Source organism: Ammospiza caudacuta, chromosome 2 (genome assembly GCF_027887145.1).
Source record: "Ammospiza caudacuta isolate bAmmCau1 chromosome 2, bAmmCau1.pri, whole genome shotgun sequence".
Lineage (NCBI taxonomy): Eukaryota > Metazoa > Chordata > Aves > Passeriformes > Passerellidae > Ammospiza > Ammospiza caudacuta.
The window spans coordinates 88,747,005-88,770,424 of NC_080594.1; the positions used below are offsets into that span (position 1 = coordinate 88,747,005).

At 43.8% G+C, this 23,420-nt stretch overlaps 3 protein-coding genes across 5 annotated transcripts in view; 1 reads left to right on the forward strand and 2 right to left on the reverse strand.

Moving 5' to 3' along the window:
- GABRG3 (gamma-aminobutyric acid type A receptor subunit gamma3) overlaps positions 1–146 on the reverse strand; it is a 290,448-nt gene extending 290,302 nt beyond the window's left edge. For all 3 annotated transcript variants that reach the window (XM_058824566.1, XM_058824561.1, XM_058824560.1), the window contains exon 1: positions 12–146. In XM_058824566.1, coding sequence (XP_058680549.1) covers positions 12–64 — 53 coding nt within the window. In that variant the 5' untranslated portion in view covers positions 65–146. The remainder of the gene's footprint in view (positions 1–11) is intronic.
- A 6,681-nt stretch (positions 147–6,827) lies between these two features.
- Positions 6,828–23,420, reverse strand: part of GABRA5 (gamma-aminobutyric acid type A receptor subunit alpha5) — a 55,915-nt gene continuing 39,322 nt past the window's right edge. The window contains exons 7-10 of the mRNA XM_058800175.1: positions 16,569–16,712; positions 10,709–10,861; positions 9,231–9,442; positions 6,828–8,328 (exon numbers count right to left, since the gene is read on the reverse strand). Coding sequence (XP_058656158.1) covers positions 8,026–8,328; positions 9,231–9,442; positions 10,709–10,861; positions 16,569–16,712 — 812 coding nt within the window. The 3' untranslated portion in view covers positions 6,828–8,025. The remainder of the gene's footprint in view (positions 8,329–9,230; positions 9,443–10,708; positions 10,862–16,568; positions 16,713–23,420) is intronic.
- GABRB3 (gamma-aminobutyric acid type A receptor subunit beta3) overlaps positions 15,102–23,420 on the forward strand; it is a 194,893-nt gene continuing 186,574 nt past the window's right edge. The window contains exon 1 of the mRNA XM_058800172.1: positions 15,102–15,202. Coding sequence (XP_058656155.1) covers positions 15,102–15,202 — 101 coding nt within the window. The remainder of the gene's footprint in view (positions 15,203–23,420) is intronic.

Consider the following 23,420-nt stretch of genomic DNA (forward strand, 5'->3'; position numbering starts at 1 on the left):
CGCAGACTTACCAAGCGTGGAACACTGAGAGGAGGAAGAAAACCGGCAGGAGCTTAGCGGACATGGTCCGGACAGCGCTGGCCAGGTGAGAGGTGCGACAGGATGAAGGAAACGTTGCAGAATGTTCACATGGAAGGGAAAATGAGGCAGTGAGGTAAAGGTCTGAGCCTCTCCTCCTCTGTATTCTCAGCTTAATACCCTGAAGAAAACACTCTCTTCCACAACGCTCCGAGAAGGGAGGAGGGAGGCGAGAGGGAAAAGGAAAAAAAAAAAGGCAGAAGAAGTGGAACGAGGGGGAAATCCCAGCGGAGAGGCCAGGTATAAATCAGGCTCCGCGGGCTGACAGGTGTTCAGAGGGCGCGGAGCTGCGGCGCGTCCCCTTAGCCGGCAGCCAGCAGCCGGGAGCAGCGGCGCGGCCTCTCCCGCTGCCCGGGCTGGCGCTGGCCGTGCCCCCCGCGCGGTGCACAGCGCCGAGCAGCCCGGGCCCCGCCGGGCCGCGGGAGCCGCGGGGCGGGCCGGGCCGAGCCGGGCCGGACCGGGAGGGGGGCGGGCCGGGGCGGGGGGAAGGGGCGCACCTTGCCCCCCCCGGAGCGCCTGCCCGCAGCCAGCCCCGCAGCGCGGCACCGGAGCGCTGCCGGGGACCGCCCCGCATCGGAGAGCACCTCGTCCCCCCTCCCTGCCCAACAGGTTCCCGCCTCGCCGGCAAGTGGAGGAGCCGGGAAGTGAACCCTGCCCCCGCCCCAGCGGGCGCACACACACGCACACTGGAGAGGGGGAGCAGCAAACCCGGCAGCCGCAGTCACTCGGCAGCCGAGAGTTCTCCCCGACATCAGCAGCCCGATGCCCCGGACAGGGTGGCCGGTGGAAGGATCCCCTTGATGTTTTGCGGGATCCCCTCACGCCCAAACCCCACAATTACTTGCCGAGAGCTCCCCCACCGCCCGGGGCTGGGGGTGCTCTCGTCGCAAGGAGGGAGAGGGGTCGGGTGCTGGTCTCGGGGTAATCGGAGCGAGGGCATCCCGATGTACACACGGGCGCAGATCGTGTAATCGGTGCGGCTGCTTGCATGGACAGATGGACAAACCCAAGGCAGTGTGTTTCGGTATGCCTCCGTATCTAGGTGGATGCATGCAGAAGTTTGCATGCACTGTACGAATGCATGGATACACATGTACATATGCACAAGGTATGCCAGAAAAAATGTATACACGGAGAAGACGTTTACACGAATCTGTAGGCTACTAATGTGTAAGACCAGACTTATATGTACATTGTGAACTTCGGAGCAAATTCGGTTTTTCTGCTGTGAGAACTCGTAAATGAGACAACAGTCAAGTGTATTCAGGGCAAAAATAGTTAGGTTTGGACAACTTTTGTCTTTTTACTCCACTAGGAACAGCACAGTGATTTTTAGCGACTTCAGTTCTCTTCAGGTGTGTGGAGCTTTGCACCAGGCATCAGGGTAATTGATTGGAATATTCCCCTTTGTTTTCAGAATGGGGAGTCACAAAATTTCACTTACGTAATGCTAATTTGAAAACAAAAAACTGCCAGAGGTACAGCGAGTCACTGCTTTCCTGTGATCAGAAATCTCGGGAGTGTAAATCTCTGTTTCCTTCTCCCTTACACATAACTTCCATGTCCTGGGGGAGTCGTTTTTAATTGTTTAATTAAAACCAAAATCTGCTGGAAGATGCAATCTTGCTTTTAGAATAACTCCTACATGACGCCTAGAAGAGCTGGCTATAGGGAGTTCTGTTCCCGAAGTTAATTTTTGTAGGAACGACACAGCTTAAGGAAAATCTGTCGTGAGTCAGGCAATTAACTCTCAGTAATTCACTTTGGGGGTTTTCTTTCAACCTTTCAGGTTTGTGTGTTTTTTTGGTTTTTTGTGTTTTTTTTTTTTTTTTTTTTTTTTTTATTTCCAACCTAAACGCCTCTTTACTAGATTACACAGCAGTTCTTTCGTGTTTACTTTGTCTAATTGCAGTTACCGTGAACTGCTAATAATCATTTCTTACAAGGCTTGTGCTCTTTTCGGTCACCAGCAGAGAAATGCGGGTGGAAGCCAGGCCGCCTGCTGCTCTGAGAAAACGAGGGAGGGAACGGACGGGGAATGCTCGGGGGTTGCCTGGGTTTCAGCAGGAGCAGCTATGCTGACGGCCAGGCAGCACGCCGATCCGCTGCTGTGAAGTTTGCGGGAGCAGCGGCGCTGCGGGGCGGGCGGGAGGCGGGACGGGGCGAACCGGGGAGCCGCCGCCTCCCAGCGACCCGAGACGGTCCCGGCCGCGCCGGCTGTGGCACCGGCGGCACGGGGCTCTGGCACCGCCGCACGGCGCCGCTCCGCAGGCACCTGAAGGGTTCCTGAAAGCTGCTGCTTATGCGAACATCGTTTAGGGCTCCCAGGTCGCGGTCCTCACGTCTCGGCTCGCAGCGCCCGCGCGTTTGGAAAGCAAGGACGGGAAGCGCCCCACATGCAAGGAGGGTTTTCCCCTGCGCTGGCCATATAGAAGAATGTGTGTATGCACACGCACACTCAATTTGAATAAATAAAAGCTTAGCCCGGCCTCGGTAGCCGTGGCGGGGAGCCCAGCAGCGCGAACAGCTGCGGCCATCGGGGAAGGCTGTGGCGGCCGGGCCGGGGAGCTCGCTGGGGCCGCCGTGCCCCGGCCACATCCCGGGCGGGCGGCACGAGTGAGCCGGATAGCAGGTGGCAGAGAGACCCGGGGAGAAACACGCCGGCGGCGATTTACAATGAGAAATGGCGAGAGCAGGTCCAGCCCCGCATCGCCGCTCTCGGCGGCCCTGCTCCGCGGGAACCCCGGGCGGGATGGGAGGAAGCCGGGGTGGCCTCCCCGCCGCGGCGGCTCCGTCGGGCGCCGCTCCGCCTCTTCCTCGGCCGGCAGCGCCATCCCGCCCTCAGCGCGGCCTGGCGCGGCGGCGGGATCCTCTGGCGGCGGCGGCGGGAAGCGCCAGGGATCGGAACGGTGCCCGCTCCGCGCTGCCTCCAGCCGGCTGCAGAGCGCTCGGCTAGCCCTGCGCCGCGATAGGAACTTCATGTGACCATCGAGTCACTCAGACCTCGAGAAAGACCCTCACAGTGTCCCCTCTTCCCTCGCAGAGTCTCATGAATCCCCAAGGCTCGATCGCAGCAATGTGGGTCATTGATTATTGACTCCTCCTCAGGCTGTAAGAAAAAAGGCGATGTTTAAGGGTTTCTTTCTGTTGTCCTCGGTGTGTTAATGCCAAAGGGATACTTTAGCACCACTCTTCATTACACCTCATGCCTCGTTCATTTTTGCTCCTCTTCTTCATACTCACATCCTTTTATTTTACTTTTAAGCACAGTCGCTGCCTTTGTTGAGTCTTTCAAATTGTATATTCAGGTAAGGGTCTTGATTATCCAGCACAGGCTTTAACAAAAAAATATTTTATCATGCCATGTAATGATAGTAAAATGTTTAGGTTCTCAGTAATATTCTCCAGCACAACAAAATGCATCCACATTTTAACTTACCTTTCATTGCACTTTCACAGAAGGTGAGTATCTTTTCAGGATGAGGGATACCTGTGTGTTATGTCCTGTGCAGTGGGGAAGAATGAGTCTCTGAAAGTAGCTGTGCTGGAAGCTAGCTAGCATAAATAAGGGAGGAAATGCCAAAGAAGGGAATGGGACTCATGGATCACATTCCACACTTCCTAGAACTGAGGGCCCCGTCTCAAGCGCCAAATAGTTTGGGCACCTGAATTTTCTGAGATTCAGTGTTGAAGGAGAGCCCTACTGGTGGTACTCCTGGCACTGCAGTGCTATCTTACACACCATGAGAAACACAGAAGGGAACTGGGGCTCCTCTGTGACAAAGAAGGAAGGACCTGAAATCCATATCCTACAGCTCTTGGAGTCCTCCAGCTGAATGCTTATTAGAGATTTCTAAGAGGCTTGAGCCCCTTTATTCTGACTGAAGGTCTCTCTTGCTCCTGCTGGAGCCTTTAGGTATGAAGTTGAATCTCAGAGATCCCAACACTTTCTGTGTGCTCTCAGTTCTGTCCTTCAGCACAGGGCTCTCTGCTCTCTGGCTCATGGGCAGGATAGGGAGAATCCCTCCTGATGCTGCCATGCTGCAGCTTTTCAGCAGCTTTGTGTAGACTTTGGCAGAAGCATGGGCATCCAGGGCAGGCAGGGCTGCTCCTCTGAGGCCATCCTTGAGCAGTTGTCCTAAGAACATCAAAAACACCAGCCCACAGTGAATGAAAAACTGAGCCCAGATCCACTGAGGCCAAAACTGCCTTGGGTGGCTGGCTCCAACATTTATTATCATTTATGTGTTAAGTTATAGTGGGTGGTTGCCCTCTGTGTAGTAATTTTCCTACCTACAAATCCAGTTTATCATTGTTGGTCCAGTCCATTACAATCTATCAGGATTTCTCAAAAACTCTCCAAATTCATCTAACTGAAATTAGTTGGTCTCTTCAATCAATATTCTTACCTTTTACTTTGCTTTTAGCCAGGGACTAATTTAAGCAGCAACTTTTAAGACATTATGACTGTGAGAAGTGATAATTGCTTTTGAGGATGGCACTGAAAAGGAAATAATGCATTACAGAATGGGACACTTGCACTTCAGTCTAAATTAGGGGTAATTCTTGGAAGATCCTTCAGAAGTCCTTCGGGCTTCATAAAATCTAACTTCCAATCTTTCTATCTTCTCAAAATTGAACAAATGTCTATAACAACATAGTGGAAAACAGAAAATTGGTAAAGTAAGGATGTCATCAGAGAGTCACTATGCAATGACCATACTTAAGTGTTTGTAGTGACATAAAAACATATAAAAGATTAGAAAGGATTCAAGTAATTTTATAATTTCAGTGTCAATTCCAATCTGAGAAGCAAGGGTGTTAGGGGAAATACATCGTTATTACAAAGAACTCTTTCTCCAAATTTTCTCCAGATTTAAAAAATCTGCACGTGCTACATTCATGTTCTCTGCATAAAATGAAGAGCAAAACAGTTTAATTTTTCTTCCAAGTTTAACTTAGATGTTGAGCAAGAATTTTTGAAAGATGAGATAATTTCATAATATCATTACTTCCTCAGTTTTGTTATAAATATGTTCAGGTATTCCACAGAGGGCACATTCCATTTAGAAAAAAGCAGAACACAACTCAAGATAACAGAAGAGGGTTCAGCTTTAGAAAAGACATTGTTGCTTAAATTCATCCTTGAAGTAAGCTGGCACAGTTCAAATATCAGAAATTAAAAATCTCTTCCATTGTGTTTGACTTGTTCTTTCATTCTTACCGGGTGCAAGGAAGGAAATTTGGCAGCAGCCTGCACACACTTCTCCTACAGTGCTGAATTGTTTAATTCACTTTTCAACTCTTTTTTCATGAACGCATACATGAAAAAATCAATGAGAAGCAATTCCTATTTATTACTCCCTTTGGCCATGACTAAGCTGTGAAGTAACTGTGTCCTGCAGGGTCCTAGTTCACCCATGCTGGGGACAGTGACACAGTTCACTCCATTCCCAAAAGCCCAAGCTACTTCCATGGGATATCAGGGGAAGTTGGTGCACATACAGATACCACCCCAGCCTGGGGCAGAACAAAGCTAAGGTGTTTTGGTTGAGCCAGGACCTGGAGAATACTCCTGTCTCCCACAGTTCAGATACCATCTCAGTGAGTAGTGATCTCCCACACAAACAGTTCCACTGACTGTGGAGAGATCTAAATTGTGAGGTAGGATATAATGCCAGGCAATAGCATTTAAGTATTCTAGCCTGGAGTGTATTATTGAAGCACCTTCCAAACTATGGGACACCTAGTGTTCATGCACAAGCACATGCTGCAGATACACCCATATTTGTTAAAGATTACTTTCCATGTAAGTAAAATAGATCAGATTTAGAGATCCTTTCACTTAGCCCTGCAATGGAGACCAGGAAATAATGCTGTAATACAGAGTAAGAGTCAGGCTTGGGTGTAAGCAGATAAAACCAAGCACAGAAACTCTCTGGGGAGACTCCAGGACTGGTTTGGAAAAGATGCTACTCAAAGATGGCTCTGAGTTTCTCTTTCTCAAAACACAGTCATGTAATTCTTCGAGTTTTTCCCCTGAAGAAATAGCCAAGGGACTTGTATAAAGTTTTGCCTTCCAATAAGCACAAAAGCCAAAGGGATCTCCCAAGGGATTGATGAACAAGGAGGTGTGTGGCTGCTCAAAGACACAGAGGCAGGCTACATGAAAACAGAGATCCACATCCTTGCCTCAGCTCAGGCTAGCACTGAATAGATGGGTGTGCCCCCTTCCTTGCTCCTGTTTATCAGCATCCAGTCACTTGCTCAGTCCCATAGCTTCTCTATTGCCCTCAAAAATTTATGAATTTTTCCTTCCACAGCATCAAAAAAAAAAAAAAGCTTCAAAAAACAATAGACACATGAGATTTTTTTCTTGGAAATTTTTAGGAATGAAAGGGTTGAAGGAAGACACATAGGAAGCCAAACAACTCCCCAGTCCTAGATCAGACCCTAACCTCAAAGTGAAGCATGAACTCTCCACTCTGTCCCCAAAAGATCATGGGATTAGCAGGATAGCACCAAATTCTGCAACAACTCAATTCACTGTGTTTACTCAAGGCATGTCCCTTTCTGGGCAGCAGGGAGGATATGTCATGTGTGCACACGTGATTGAGTGTGTGCATGTGTGCTTTCCAGTTCATTCTTCAGCTTCTCTGGTGTGCTCTTTTGGTCTTTCTAAAAGGACAACCAGTATAAGAATGACATTTTGCAATCAAATGTTGAATGCATTTTTTATTTAAACATTAAGATTTAATTACAAAAGCCTCTGGAACAATTAAAGGATGCCAAGGAGGAAAGAGCTGAAAACTCAGACTGCATTTTCTCATTCATTGTGAAAGCAAAACACATTGTCAGCAGCAAGGCGTTTTATAGAAAAGTTTCAGATGGACAGTACAAAGACCTTTCTGTCAATATTGTCACTGAAACACCTTGCTGTCATGAAGCACATCTTTTTTTTCTGATCACACTTTCTAGTGTTGGCTGATTGATTTTTGCAGTGGGAAACAATAATTATTGCAGAAATACTGTAATTCTTTTCTGCTAATCTCTGCTAATATAACACAGTCTTCTTCTTGGAAAAGTATCCAAACATAATTTACTTTACCCTGGTAAAAATGTCTGCTGCTGTTGTTAATTTTATTTGCACAAATATGTTCCTAATCTATGTTAATTTCATGCAATATAATTCTTAATTTTTGGAATAAATACTGAGAATTATTAGAGAGAATTCTTTGGAATGCAAAATCCAAACAAACTTTGTCTTTTCATTTAAGGGCAAGATTCTGTCATCTTTATTTACATAAGTAGCATCCTGCTCCCTGTGTTATTTCACTGCAAACTAGAGTCTCAAGCAGTGAAAATCATCATAGTCCCATTAGGATTTACTGCATTGTATTAAACTTCCAGTGAAAAGTGGGCTGAGCAGTTTTGTCTATGGAGTAATGCACTACCTGTAACTAGTAAAGGTGCTCAAACATAGCCCTACACTTAATAATTTGGCACATTTACAACTGGCGTTACTCAGTAACTTATCAGATGACAATAGTGGAGCTCTTCTGTAAAATATAGGTTAAGCCCATATTCATATGACTGTACATCTGAAGTATAAAAACCACGATATGTAGTACACTTGAACAGTTAAAAAATATAACTTATTTTATTTGTAAACTATCAATGCAAGATACTCAGCAGCAAAGAAGCCATGTTCAATGTCTTCTGATCTTTTATAAAGATCCGTTGCTGTAAGTAATATAATCGTCTCCAAAACATCTGAGGTTACATGTAGAAACAATCAAGGCAATATTATTTGTACATATTATTAAACATGCAAAAAGCTTCCTGAAGAATATTGCCCAAACGTAGAAAGTCATCTGGATCTCAAATTTTCCTTGGTAGCATCTGCTTTGTAAGTATGGCTCACATGTGGCTCCAGAGTACTTCAGTTTATTTTGGAGAATTGGCACCTTTAATAACAGGCTCCCTATTCAAATATGTGGCCCAGTAAACTAAATTAAAAGTTCCAAACAGCACTGGAAAAATTATCCGGGACATTTTGTCAATCTTACTGATGCTGTTGTAAGTCTTTTTGCTTTCAGCAGGCTTTTCTTCTGGAGGCTTCACTGGAGCAGTTGTAGTGTTTGAGATGACAGCTGGGGCTGAGTCCTTTGGCATGTTTGGTGCAGGAGTCATCTTCCCAGTGGTGTAGGTATTAGTTGGTTTATTTCCCAGCAAGTTGCGCTCCTTTTTCTGCAGTGTAAAGAACAAAATGTTTTACCACAAGAACAGAAAGTGGAAACAAGTCTTCAAGGGACTGACCCAAAAAGCTGAGCACCATAATCAAGCATGCCCGTTAGTGCCTGTCGGCTGTTCTGACTTTGACTACCAAACAGATTTTTTGCCTTGATTTTGTAGCCCTTACTCAAGTGTGACTTTCCCTGATGGGAGAAAGCTGAGACTCACTGGCTGCACCCACATCCCACCTGGCATGGGCATTAGCAGCTTCTTTTGTCAGTGAGATGTAGTCTGGCATCTGCCCAATGGACAGCTGACAAGATGTGAACTTCATTTCCCCAGCTGCTGCAAAGGGTATGGGGAAGGGCTCATTGCCCCTGCCAGCTTGGCCTCTTTGTAGGCTCTTGGGATGCCTGTGGGTATGAGCTCTCTAGGAGATGATTTACTGAGTTAGTCCTATCCCAAAAATTTCATTTCAGCATGAAACTCAAAAGTTTGCATTTTCACATAATTAGTCTTTGGTTCCTTTTTTACTGTGGTGGGACCCTGACTCATGGAGCTCAATGTGAGCATTGTTATTTATTAGGAAAGCATACAGGGCTTGATCTGCAGAGACATGTTTCATGGTTATGTTATCAGAAGTCTGATCACTGAAATCCCATGTCCTGTGTACTCAATGCCCAATGTAATTCTGTAAGCAGTCCTCTTCATAGAGATGACAGAGACTGGTAGTCTATCTCTGTGAAGGGAAGGCACTGTATGTATTTCCTTGCAAATTTTCCTCCACAGCAAAAGTATGTCATAAGGTAATTAAATACCTTTTTCACAAAGAAGCTGGAAATTGACCGTTCAGTTATTTAAACTATACTGAATACCTGCTTTTTATTTTAGATATTTGAAAAATGTAACTTAAGCACCTTGATTTTTGCAGCTTCCTGGGCTTTTTTGCCATCCCATGCCCAACTCCTCTTGGTGAAATAGTTGACTGTTGCAAATTCAATCAATGCCGAAAATACGAAGGCATAGCAAACAGCTATAAACCAGTCCATTGCAGTAGCATAGGCCACTTTTGGCAAAGAGTTACGGGCACTGATACTTAAGGTGGTCATGGTGAGGACTGTTGTTACTCCTGCAAAGAAAAAAAATAAGAGTCAGAGATGAGTTTGCTAACCCTTATGGGATCCCATATGAGTTATGAGCAGGTCCCAGTTCAGCAGGATATCTAAGAAGGCCACATGAAGTCAATCAGTGTTTGCATATTGTGGTTTGAAGGAATAAGAAAAAATGAAAGCCTTCACCCTCAGATATTTTATTCTATGGAGTTCTGGTTAGTTCTAGCTGTAGTGTGTTTAATTAAGGATTTTTAGGGTAACATAAGCCCAGGGTTTATAACTGTCAGAATGAAGTGGGATTTCTTATTTTGTTTTCTTATACAGAGATTGCATGTTTAAAATTGTTGACTGTTACTGGTTTCCTTGACTGTAGCTCCTCCTTTCCCATATGATAGTAAATGACAAACAGCCAATGCTTTCATCTGTGGGAACATTTCCCCAGGATCAAAAACCTCAACTCTCAGTTACAGCTTTGTAAACCTAGAGTAAGTCAGCAAAGTGATGCTACTACCTGTATTCTCTCCATACAACTTGCTGAGCTGATTTTTGAACAAAGCTGCCAATTGACTTCAGGAGGCTGGTACAGGAGAGTGACTCCTTTCAAATATGTGAACAAAGTTTTACTTAAAAAACTGTTCCTACTCCCCTTGTTTTTCTTCTAGTAAAAATCTTCTATTTCATCAACCTTCACTTTCTCAAGTGCTTATTTTCTGCAGCTTTCTAGGGATAAACCAAGTAATTAAATGACACCCCAAGGTTTTTTCCATAACAATTTCTTGAGTAAATACACATTTTCTAAATGCAAAGTCATATTAATTTGTTTGATGGTTATAGAGATAATTGTCACTAATTAACCTCTACATGGTTTTCCGAGATAAAGATCCTACAACAAAGATGAACAAAATGTCTTGAAGTGATATCTGCTTCAAATGCTTAGCTAGGGTATACATTAAGTATGATAATCTGTATGTCTTTTTTTTCTAAACCATCCAGCATCCACTGAAATGGAAAAAACCCCAAAACAAATCACACTAATTGTATTCTTCTATCTTCTGTCCTTAATTTTCACATAATTGATTGACCAATTTCTGTCACAACTTTACAAAAACAGCCCAGAAAAGGCTTTTAAATTGATTTTGAGTTTAAACTGGAAGAGAAGGAGAAAACATTTACAACACCTCAAGCAGAAATAAACAGTTGTGAACTGTGGTTTTATTACAGCAAGTCACTTTGACAAGCCACAAAGATCCTGTCTGTGTCCTAGGAGAAAGTGGGATACTCACCAAAGACAGTTCTAGCAGGGACAGATTCTCTGTTTAGCCAAAATGACACTTGTGATAAGATCACAGTCATTATGCAAGGAAGGTACGTCTGGATGACAAAATAACCTATTTTTCTTTTCAGATGAAAATGGGCTGTCATAATAGTATATTCACCTGGAAGAAGAAAATGTGCATTTGAGTAAAATAAGGAAGGCTTACTGACTTAGGTACTGAATAAGGCCAGTTCCAACCCTCCATTAGAGGATATCACTCCGCCATTCTTAATTTTATGAAAAATGTCTGGATTTATGTGCTGTGGAAAACCAAGACTTGAGACAGAGGTGCTGCTAGATCCTCACAGTCTTCACATTCGGTCTCCAAAGCAGAAGACAATGACTGCTGTTCCTACTACACTGAAAAGCTGCAGTCCTCCCATGCACCTGGAATGTTGTGATGTTCACAGGCTTAAAAATCTGGTTTGCTGGCACTGCCTCAACACTCTCTGGTTTTGGCTCAGTCCTACAAACTCTTGCAGCATAGTAATAATTAAGACCCTCAACTCTCCGAAACCTGATTTAGCAGCAGGTTTAGCAACCTCATTAGTGAAAGTGTTATGGCCAAGCCATCAATTTTCAAATATGAAAATGGGTCCAGACACTCCTTCTGCACCACATTTTAGGGATTGCCAGTCCCAGCATCTTCTGTGAGAACTGCCACATTGCATATGGATCCTGGGATGTCTTATTAATATGAGTACTCAAACCCTTGAGACTGCTGGTCCAGAAATAAAAAGTCCCTCTAATGCATGCCGTGTTCCTACAATTTGGTACATTTTAGCCCTACAAAAGATTAGTTTCTGTTTCTGGATAGATATTGTGTCCTGTCTTGTTCACCTGTGCAATGAATATTGTACTGCCTGCATGGAGAGTTCCCTAAAAGCTGCCACAGCAGTGCTAAATTCCATTTCTTTTTCATATGCCAAATGCACAGCATTGCCTTAATATGCCATTTATCAGCTCCTCTGAATTTCAATACAAGTCGAAATAAATGCACTCAAAAATCAACAGACCAGCTGTCACCTTCCCTAATGTTTCACAAAAATTCAAACCTTAACCAGTTCTTTCAGATTGTTCCTGGAAAACCATATAGTCATTACTGAGGGCTATTCCTGGTGGTAACTGCTCCCTGGTTCTTTCACAGTATTTCTGGAAAACCATGTAGTTGTTACTGAAGGTTATTCTTGATGGTAACGGCTCCCCAAATCCAAAATCTTTCTAGCTAAAAGCATGCTACTATTTACCTAGGAATAGTAACAGTAAAAACAAAAGGTAAGAATAAAAAACAATTCATCCCTTCAAGCCCTAAAAGTTCTTCACTGATATCAAAGTAATTTAAAAGCAGGCATCATTCAATCGGGTACTGATGAATCAGAGAAATGCATGTTTTGAAATATATACTGTCCTTCAAGAACAACTATAGCTATAATCTCTGCTGCAAGATTTGACTGTTAGTCTCTACAGAACATCCACAAAAGGAAAATATCCAACAGATTGATTCTGCCTTGAGTGAATAGCCTGAGTTGAGCTGCTGCCAGCATTACTAAGCTATTAGATTTGGCAGATTACTTCTAACTGACAATATGGCTAATTAGCTGAGAACAGGTTTACAGTGAAAGGGTTTTTGCAGGTATAGCTGCACTCATACACTACGCTACAGAAGCTCTGCTATTCTGCATCAAGTTTACAGACCTTGTTCATGCTGAGAATTTTAGACAGAAAGTGGAATAACACAGAATACCTAACTGACATCCTGCCTCAATCTTTATGTCTTTTTCTGGAGTCTGATTTTCTGGTGAAACGGTTCCCTGAAGAGTGGTGTGGAAATGGACGTGGAATACTGTGAAACTGGGGGGGAAACCCCTGCAAAGAAAAGCTTAATTCCCTTCCATTTAGTGTAATTTCGAACCAGGGAGGCTGAACATGCAATGGTCTCAGGAGGAAGCCCACTTGCTCTTTCTAAAGGAGTATTTGCAGCAGGGTCTGCCTGCCTCAGTAATCTCAGGCAGAGGGACTGTTTCTCAGTTGCTACTGCACTGGGATGTGTTTGAGTCACAGTTTCCCCGTTTGCTCACTACAGAGTGACAATGTGCATTATCGATTTTGACAGTATGCTCTCAGAGCTGGAATAAAAAAAGAATCTACACAGCTTCAGAAGAGCAACAGGACCCTCCTTTTTTCATTTTTAAGACACAGGAAATGAGTGCCTACGTTCTGATGGCCCTCCACAGCTGATTTTTACCTTACCATTTTCTTTAACCTATCAAAACTCTTCTCCACTGAAATAATCACAGCACCTCGATTTTGTACTTGCTTTTCTCCCAGCTGATATATTCTTTGATTTCACATGCTGTCCCTTTCAGAGACATCTATACCAGGAATCCTTCCTCCATTAGACTTATGGCTTAAGAAAACCCCGCAGCTTGGTTTTTAATGCCCTGGGACCACTGCTTAAAGTGAAGCTAAAAGCTGCCTGAGTTGGCCTTTTGTTTATAGAACAAGATATTGGCTCTGTTGGAGCAGCAAAGCTCCCTTTTACTTCTGCAAGGCCACTGTTTATCCTTAGACCATAAGCTTTCTTGAGCAAAAGCTAATTTTTGTTATAGGTTTATGTAGCACTTAAAAGAGAATCCTGTTTCTGATGGGGTCCACTCATCACTGCAGAAAACAAATTATTGTTAGTAAACAAAAACAAATCTAGTACTAATGAAAAGCCCTAGAGCAGAAATGGCTGCACTTCATGGAGCTGTGCAACTGTGCTGCTGCTCTTAAGGGGATTTTTATGCTTTAAAAGCTGCTACGGTTTTTTTGGTGTTTTTTTTTGTTTTTTTTTTTTTTTGGTATATAGTTGATGGAGTTCTGGAGATCCCGCTTACAGATTTTCCAGGATCTTACACACATTATTCCATTGCCATATACTCATGCTGAGATTCAGCTGAGTACTTTAAGGAGGCTAGACCAGCCCCCAGGCTTGTTTGTTTACTAGATGTACCTGGACTCAGTTCTATCAATGGCTGTTCTGGCAAGATCCTGACATTCGGACCACACCTCCCTGACTATGCTGACATCCAGAATATTTTGGCCCATAAAAAACGCATGTTCCCTTTTATAGTGATTCTAGAGAAATATTCATCTTTAGGATTAGTTGGTTCAAAATGAAGAGCTGAGTGATTCTTTTATTGTTTCGGCTTTGGATATTACAGAGCTCAGGCTCCAGCTGGCAGTATACAAAAGAGTGGGTTTATGTTTTGCTTTGTGCCACTGCAGATCCTAAGTTAGCTATGAGAGATTCTGGATATGGGGAACATAAACGGGCAACTGTTTGTGGAAAGCAGCAAGATCCCCTTGGAGTCAAATGTCATATCATTGTTTTCAGCATTTTTGCCACCAGGACATAACAGGTGTTGGTTCTGTTAGAAGGAGAGTGAGAAGGAAAATGTCTTTCTTTCAGGTGAATAACATTTGGGGATGTTAGCACAAAAAAACCTCAACGACAACAACAACAAAAAAAACAAACTGCCAAAAAAAAACCAAAACCAAACAGGTGGCACATGACAGAGCTGTTTTCTGTGCCATGGCTAAAATGTTCCAAGTTTCAAGATTAGCTGGAGAATTAGGAATGCCAGGGTATTTTTTTTCAGAGAAGCCAGACAAACGGCAGCTTGCCTACAAATCAGCAGAATCCCAAGGAACCAGTACAGGTCTGGACCTTCCATTTTAAAAAAAAAAGTCTGCTGGAAAGACAGGCATAAATGACCTGTGACATACACAAACATTTTGTCTGTGCAACTGCAATGGCTGTATAGTTTGACTCGTGTGTCATAAAAGCCACAAAAATCCAAGCACTTGGATTATGCAATAGCTATTTGTTTTTTCTTTTTCACGTTCAACAATTCAATAGAAGGAAGAAATGCCTTCGATGGCCATTCGTAAGTAATGCTGATTACTGGCCTCCTACGAGCTTGATGAACTCCAGAAAATCCATCGTTGACTGATGCTTTCCCTGTGCAAAATCGGATTTTTGTATTTTGCTAATCCCCGGTTACAATCTGTGTCCTGCTCTTTGTGATCCACCCTGCAATCAGAATCCAGCCAGCCCAGATGTAACCCAGGACATTAATATAAAATCTTGACGTTGGAAACACAGCATTTATTATAAATCTTAAATACGTGAGGGAGGTGTTTACTGTGCGGAAACTTTGGGATTTGTCTGGAGTATTTCCTTGGGCTGAGGAGTACAAGGAGCTTTCACAGGCAAAGCGGCAAACTGGAAGTGGCCTGGAGCTGACACGCTGGAGCACTCACTGCCTGGGCTGGATGGTTTTCTTGCTCTGAGGAGCAGGACGAGGTTGTAGGAGATGCCCCAGTACATCCTTTGGATCTTTTTCTTGGCAACAATGAAGGCGAGAGGGGAGCTGCCATTCATTGCAGAAAACAATGCGGCTATGATGGTGAACTGGTAAGGAAAAAAGTGTCTTTACTCTTTAATGGGAGATAGTATACTCATTCTTTTTCTGCAAAAGTGACCACTCTGTTTATATGTTTCTCTTGACTTTATCAATCTTCTCTTTAGCATCAGCTTTGTTTTTCCTGAAATGGGCAAGGGAGGGGGTGAATGTCTATAGGATGGAAATGGCAGTCAAGTTTAGTGGCTGCCCAAGGCGAGCCTTCCCTCCCTTTCTGTTCTTTCTGGAGCACAAGCACCAAGCTCAGATGTCTCTTCTTTATTTGCCAGGTGGAGCACAAAGTTTTGTGCATCTTTATGTTCTGGTCCAACTAACTTTGTGTGCAAGTGTACATATATGTACTTGTTTTCATGTCTCCTTAACTTCCTACATATAGTAAAAGGTTCCTAATTTAATCCATACTTTGTCCTCTCCCACTCTGGCCATCATTTTTCTCCAGGGACACAGAATATCACTAGCACACTCTGGTGGGCTTTGCCTGCAGGAATTGCTCCCAGGCATGTTGCCGCAGGCTACCCCGTTCCCCGACCCGAGCCCCTTGCAACCACCAGCAGTGGAAATGCCCCTTTTCTCCACGGCAGGCTATTCAATTTCCACCTCTTCCCCCTCCCTTCGCTGGACGCCACTAATGCTCTCCGGCGGAGCGCATTGTGTAACCCGGTGGAGCCCCGGTCCCGCTGCGCGCACGTGATGCGTGTCCCGGCCCCGACCCCCCGAGTCCCCCCCGCCGCTGCCCGCCAGGGCTGCCCTTGCGCGGGAGCCTCGGGCAGCGGGGGGCCGCGGCTCACGTGGATGCCCGCCCGGGGATTAAAGCTGCTTTGCCTCCCTAATGCTGCCACATCTGGCGCCTCCGCTTCCAGCCCGAGAGGGAACGGGGATCCTCGGGGCTTGCGCCTCCTCCCCGGCCACGTGGTCCCCCCGACACGCCGCACAGCCCTGCCATGCCACAGTCCCCCCCATTCCCTTCCCCCCCACGCGGTTCCATCAAGCAATCATTTTAAAGCGATGATTGAAACGGATCAAATGCGTGGGTGGTGTTTGCCTCCCAGGGTGGTTCCTCCCTCGGGGAAATCAGCCAGCAACAGCGCTGGCAGCCACAGCGAGGGCGATCGCCAAGAAACTGCGTGAGGTTTCTCAGGCACTCCTGTAAATACCAGGAGCCTGGATGTGTCTTCAGCAATGTACCTAAGAGCCAGCATTTAACCCTCAGTGTTTAAATGCCTCTACACTTGAACAAAGGCTCTCCCTGGCACTCCACCTCCCACAGGTGCTTCCCTAGCCTTATTGCAAAGTGAATCCTGTGAATCTCCCCTCCTGCTCCAGCCATCAGCAACCGTGGGATGGAAATGTTCCCCCTACCTGTACTGGTACTGATGTTTTCCGTGCCCACGGTTTGTCCCATCAGGTGGTACTGGTTAAGTCGTGAGCCATCTTCAGCCACCACCACAGACGTTGTGGTGCTGTTAGTCCACACATAGATCACTTCAGAATTGGGGTAAGCATCTGCCAACAAGGGGGGGAAAAAGACAGTCAGGAGTAAAAACCACTGTGTAATATTTTAGTGGATCTTTAAATGATAATGACAGGGAGAGAGAAGAATGGAGGAGTGAGAGTGAATGGAGAAAAATAAATAAAGATGATATAATCATGGTCCCATATGCCCAGCTCAAAAAAAATATTAGGTTGAAGCCTTCTAATATAAGAGATGTGTGGGATGGTTTGTGAAAGGCTGGAACACTAAAGGTATAAATATAATCCATCACAACCACTCAATTTAGGAAAGCAGCTCAGACCTATACTCACCTCACTGGTGGCTCCTACACCCCAGCAAACTGCTAGAGGTATTTTGCTGAAGTTCCCCCTCATATGGACTCAGACACCTTGAATGCTAGGACAACAAGGACCCTCCTTGTCTTGTCCAGTCCCCAGGACAGAATTCTAAGTGATGCCCTGTGCAGGTGCAGGGTCTGGTGTGTATGCACTGACTGGAATACGTCCGTGTGGGTGAGGGCACAGGCCTTGCATGTGGGTAAAGGAAGCTGGAATGTGCCTGCCTGTGCCTGTGATGCTGAAGAGCAGACACAGAATGCAAGGGTGAGAATGCATGGAGAGCAGGAATGGGGCAGGGAGCTGCAAGGAGAGGGTAGGTGTTTGTGCATAGCAGAATGGGTGATGGTATGAAAACACCTGCACAGCTGCAGATGTGTATGTGATTTCTCTCATGTTCATTTAGAAGTCCTAGGAATTAAATGTGGTTGCAGTAGTGCCAGCTCATTCCTTCCTCTGTAATGCTGGTGTAACTTTTAATGCTCCAACACCCAGAGTGATCACAGTATTATAAGGAAATCTCAGTTTTCTTTTACAGACTGTCAATGCTGGGTTTAGATTTTAAGCCTCTGCAGATGGTCTCAAAAACCCCAGGAGACAACTCTAAATTTAATTATATTTCATTTAATATAAGTAGCTTTCCTACTTTTTAGAACTCCTCTAGCATCAAAAGTTTTCAGGTCACACTTCTGCAAGTATGTTACAGTAGGCCAGAGTACATTGTACTAAAATGTCTGGAAATCAGGCAAGGCTTACTTTCCAAATGGAAGGTGAAAAGCAGGTAAGCTTGGGAGTGATCTGAAGTCAAACATTAATATCTCATCTTCTGCACTTCTGAACTTGGAAGGTGTCAATGCAGAATGTTTCTTTCTGGAAAAAACCTGACATCCTCATTCAGGAGACAACACATGGTGGCTTTCCAGATCAGGACTTGAGAGTAAAGGACAACAGGCTAGGCTGAAGGATGTGTTCTCACTCCATCAGACTGCGCGTTTTGTTTGCAAGTGAGCTGTATTGGAAAGGTGCAGCTCCATGGAGGACTTAAAAAAATTCATAAGCATTGGGTCAGAGGCAGTGGGTCAGCATGAGCTTCTGAGGCACTGCAAGGGCAAGAAATATGGTAGGGTGATCCCTGGATCCATAAAACCAGGAATGTCCAGCAGAAAATGGGAAGCAATCCCAGTTCAAGCTAAGAGCACGTGTGTAGCACAGTGAACTTCACTTGAATGCTTGACCAGGTAGCAGGGAAGAAAGCAGCACTTTCTTTGCACTTTCGTGTTACCCTGTCGGATGTGGGAGGCAGGGCACTAGGCTCAATACACCTTTGCTCTGACTGTTTATGGCTTTTCATCCACACCTCAGAAAAGTTATAGAAATAATGAAGACAGAGAAGGGGAGAGGTCAAAAGAAGGTTACAAGTACCTCCACGGACTGGAAAATAAGTCATGATTTGACACTTAAGCAGCTCAGCTTATTCAGCTCACTGACAAAAAGCTGAGATGTAGCTCAAGCTCTGAGTATAGATACTTGCATACATAAATCTGAAACCAGGGTGAATCTCTTGGACTACTCCCAAAAAGTGCCTGAAAGATGGTTCCAGGCAGATTCAGATGAAGAGCAGGGCAGAATTTCCTAACTGGGTGGGAGATGAGTAATTACACAGTGGCTAGCCTTCTGAGAAAAAAAATAATTACGAACTACTGTCACTACAAAGACATTGATAATTTGAAATTATTTTTTGTCACTTATCTGACAGTTGCTGCTGTATCCAGGGCTGATCCTGGGTTTGGAAGTTGAGAATCTACAAATTTTTCATCCTTTGTTAGCCATGCAGGACTGCCCACATGCCTTCCTTATGCTTGTATTTGTAGCTCTGCAGTAAAATTACTGTAATTATATGTCATGATCTACTTTGAAAGGCTAAGAAGGAATGTCTTCCCTATTTCAAAATATTTGCATCACAAAAAGTCATGGAATTTCACCTTCCCTTTAGAGCTGAAATACTTTACTATCTCTGAGATGACTACAAGTTCACAATGAACTGTAAATAATTTCAAAGCTCCATCTGGAGAACACAAGTGGGAGGAGATGGGTCCATTTAAACAAAGTAATGCAGAAAGCCCTCCTTTTTTTAAATGGTGGTATATGGTATATGTTGTTCATGGGCTGATTATTCCCAGGGAATGTGGGATATGTTTAAGTAGCTTTGGGATTGTCAGAAAATTCAATTTTTACCTATGTTACTTCCTATGCAAAAAAAAAAGTTCCTAACAACAGCACTGGACTAATTTTTTTTTTTTCTTTCTGGGATGATCTAGATGTATCTCAGCTCAGCACCCCCCTGTCTCTGCAATGATCCCAGCAATCAGGATAATTGGGTTTTTCTTTGTTTTCTGATGATGATATACATTAATTCATCCTGGCTAGATGCTTCCCAATGCGAGTACTGTAACCAAATTCATTGAAATTGCAATCACACAAGAATTTAGGCCTGTAAGGTTTAACAAGATTTCAGATGCTTTGGTTCTTTACTCTGTCTGGCCTAAAGGGCAGGGGAGTCCAAAAATAATTCAACACCTCTGCTGTGAATTGCAGCCTTTACTGGGTGCTAAAACATATGTAGTGGAACAGAGTTGGGGGCTCCTATGCTGCAGGAGTCCAGCAGCTCCTCTTGTAAAATACTTGCAACTCAGAGAGAGGCCACAAGATGCCAAAACTCAAGATCCCACAGGTATGTCTAAGCATTACTTCATGAGGCTGTTTTCTTTTGAAACCATGCCAGGGAAGGGGGGTGCCAATCCCAGGCCAGTTGGTGAGAAGAGAGAGCATTCAGGCAGGCAAGAGCACAGCATGAGGCCAGTGCCTGCCTGGGATGAAGACTCTTGTCTGTAGGTCCTTCCTCACAGGATCTGTTGTGAGGCCACAAGACAGAGAGCTGTGTCACTGCTAGGCCAGGAATTAGAGTGTCCATGGGAGAAGAGAGAATAGCTCATCTAGAAAAGACTCTTGTGCAAGGGCAGGATGGTTATAGCCACGCCTTGAAGACACAAGAGGATAACAAATGTGTGCCTGTGGAGCCCAACCCAAACCAATGCAACCTGCAGTGATTTTACCTCTTCAGGAGAAGTCTGCCACATTAGGAATAGCATGAATTTACCTCAATCTAGATATATTCTACTGTGATGGATCACAAATATTATATGATCCTCATCTATCTTCCATGCAAATATAATAAAACGTGGTTTGTTTTAAGAAACTCTAATATAAGGTTTATGACTTAGTGCCTCCTTTCCTTATTACACATCAGGTTCTGACAGGAAAAAGCCACCTTGGTGTGGCAACTGAACATCTCTTCTCTGGTCATCTAGATAAACCTCCAGAGAGTTAACCCTGTGTACTTTTAGCAGGTAGCTGTCTTTCTACTGCAAACCTTATGCCATATCTTCACAGAAACCTCAAACTCCAGTTACCCCACACCTGACAACCAGAAGCTCCAGCTCTCCAGCTGATAACCCCTGCAGTAAAATCAGGCATGGTCATATTGAAAGCTGAAACTGTGGGTACAGTAGAGAATGATGTTATTTTGCTATCAGGGTAGAAGTACTAATGGAGACAGTATTATTCACTGTCACAGCAAATTTTGTAGAAACACTCTTCCACTTAAGCAAAGCTTCCAATAGGTTGCCTTCTAGCCTTGCTTGCTGGAGCACTGAACAACTTTAGGTCTTGCTGTTTAGAGATATGAGAAAGGTGTACCAACAAAAGGAAATATGGAAATATATCATCTCCTTTACGTTACACACAGAGTAGTGATGTCTCCAAGAGGGTGACAGTAAAATGTAGTTGCAGCTCTGGAATAGCAAGCTGAGAAAATGATGCTGATAGTTTTGCAAAAGGAAACTCAACTTCAAAGCCACTGTAAATTCAAGTGAGACTGCTTGGTGTTTATTCTACTTTAAGCAAGTGCATGTCTTCTGGATTTCTGAATCCAAATAATTAATCTTGTGTTCTTTACAATCATTTTGTTGTCTTGTCAAAGAAAGGATGAATTCTCATTAAAGTATCCTTTCTTTTCTATGCTCACTTATTTGAAAAAGGAAAAAAAAGGTTGCAGTTCAGATGAACAGCTAAAATTACAAAGAAGTATAATGTTATTAAATGTGAGAAAATGACAACAGACATTTACTTCTACTGGACAGTTGATAAATGGCTGCAGGCTTATCACCTACCAGAATGATGAAAGAAATAATATCTTCTCTTATGTATTTATTGACAAGCAAATCTGTTTTTCTACATTCTAGCATCCAACGTACAGCACACAATATAAAAATAGTAAAGGTGTCCCTTGCTCTTCTCCCACACTTTCCCTGCTCCTGTATGGCTGGGAAGGAAAGCCAGACATGGCCTTTCTTATACCAGTGAACAGTGGGCAGGGGAGAGAGAGGAATTACATTAAGAAAAAGTCCAGCAAAGCACAGCAGCAAGTGGGTAAGACCTGGAGGATCCCAGACATTTGCCTTGGCATGGAGGATAGCCCTGTAAAAGGCAGCTCACAAGCAGGGAGTTTTCTCCTGCCGCTGCCCCCACAGCAGGGTAGGGATGGCTTCTGACAGAAACTCTCCTCCTTGCTTTTCTCTCTCCTCCATATTTGTAAGAAACTCCAGGGGGAAACAAAAAAGTGGTGGTGAGGAAGACTATTTCTTGGCACCTTAAGCCAAATAAACCTAAATGTGGATGGATGAACACAAACTTCAAGTCTATGGGACCCAGATATATTTCTAGGACTGATTTTTTTAAGCTGCAATCCCTGATAAAAAAAAATCACCACTGATATCTGCCAATAAATTTTCATTCCTGCATTACACGGCATAAAATAATTGAGAAACAAAGAACCCTTCTCCAAAACACCCCCTAAATCCTTTGACAGACCTCACAGGAACCATAAAGCAGTGCCTGAATAGTTAAGTTAAGGCAGCCTGTTCAGCATGTCTGGATGCCCACCCAGCATGCTTGAGATACATTCCACAATTAAACAGACCATTTGTCCACAAGCCATGGCTGGAATTTTCAGAACTGTGCTAGTTGGATGCTGAGTTAACTTAAAGAGATATTGCAGAAAGATGGCTTCTGGTTTGTTTTCTATTTTATTCATTCCAATTGTGCAGTTACATTCTAAGCCTTTATTATCGTGACTTTTAGTACATGCCACAAGGATTGTCAGACTGCCTAATCTTGGGAGTATTGCTAATCCCTGCCAAAGCCTGTTGATTGGGGAAGATGTGCATAAATTTTCAGCTTTTTTAGAAACTCTAATTACAATCTGAATACACATACAAATATCTATCTTATCTAACCATTAATGTATTTGACTCACTTAGAGGCTGTTATATAACTCACTAGTGATCCAGATTTACAGCCTCTCAGACTCCTGCAGGCTACAGAACAGCACTGCCACTAAGCCATCATGTACCAGCTTGAATTCTAAGAGTCAGGCTGGATTTCTTGGGGTTTGTGCACAAATACTTTGTAGCCCATTACAAAGCATCTGTCAACAGTTGTGCCTATGTGACTCAGGCCAGATTTGAGCTCCGTAATTGGAATTTTCCCATTAAAATGACTTTGTAAGAATGACTTGATGTACAAATGAGATCATTCTATAGAAAGGGCAAATGGAAAACAAATCTAGTAAAAATGTACATTTAAAAATAACAATAACAAGACATGATACTAATATGCATGGTCTAGGTCTTGGGGGAAATAGCTATTTATAAAAATACTTTTTAAATGTAAAATAAGAATACAAATACTGAGAGAAATGTATTCACATATTAAATGATTAAGAGCCAAAAATAAAGACTTTGCCATAGCGTGATGAATTCTGATGTTCTTGGAAGAATTTCAGGGTTATAGCAATTACTTTAGGGACCTGAAATAATTAAAATTGAGACTGATCATTTAAACTGGCATGAGTTTATAGCATACAGATAAACAGCATGCATGATTTTGACTACATCACAGACAAGAAGTGTAATGTGTACAAACACACGGGACTACAAATTAATGTAAAACAGAGTCACAGGATGGCAGGGACTGGTGGATACCTCTAGTGATCACATGGTCCCACAGCCTGCTCAAGCAGGGACACCAAAAGCATTTTTTCCAGCACCATATCCAGTCAGGTTTTTAATATCTCCACAATATTCAAATCTCTGTGGCCAGCTGTCAATCCCTCTTGACAACCTGCTCAGCCACTTCCACAGTAAAAGCATGTTTTCTTCTGTTTAGATGAAATGTAGTATTTTTTAATGACCACTGGCCCTTATTCTGCCAGTGGGCACTACTGAGCAACACCAATTGCCTCTTCATCTTTCATTCCCCAATCCC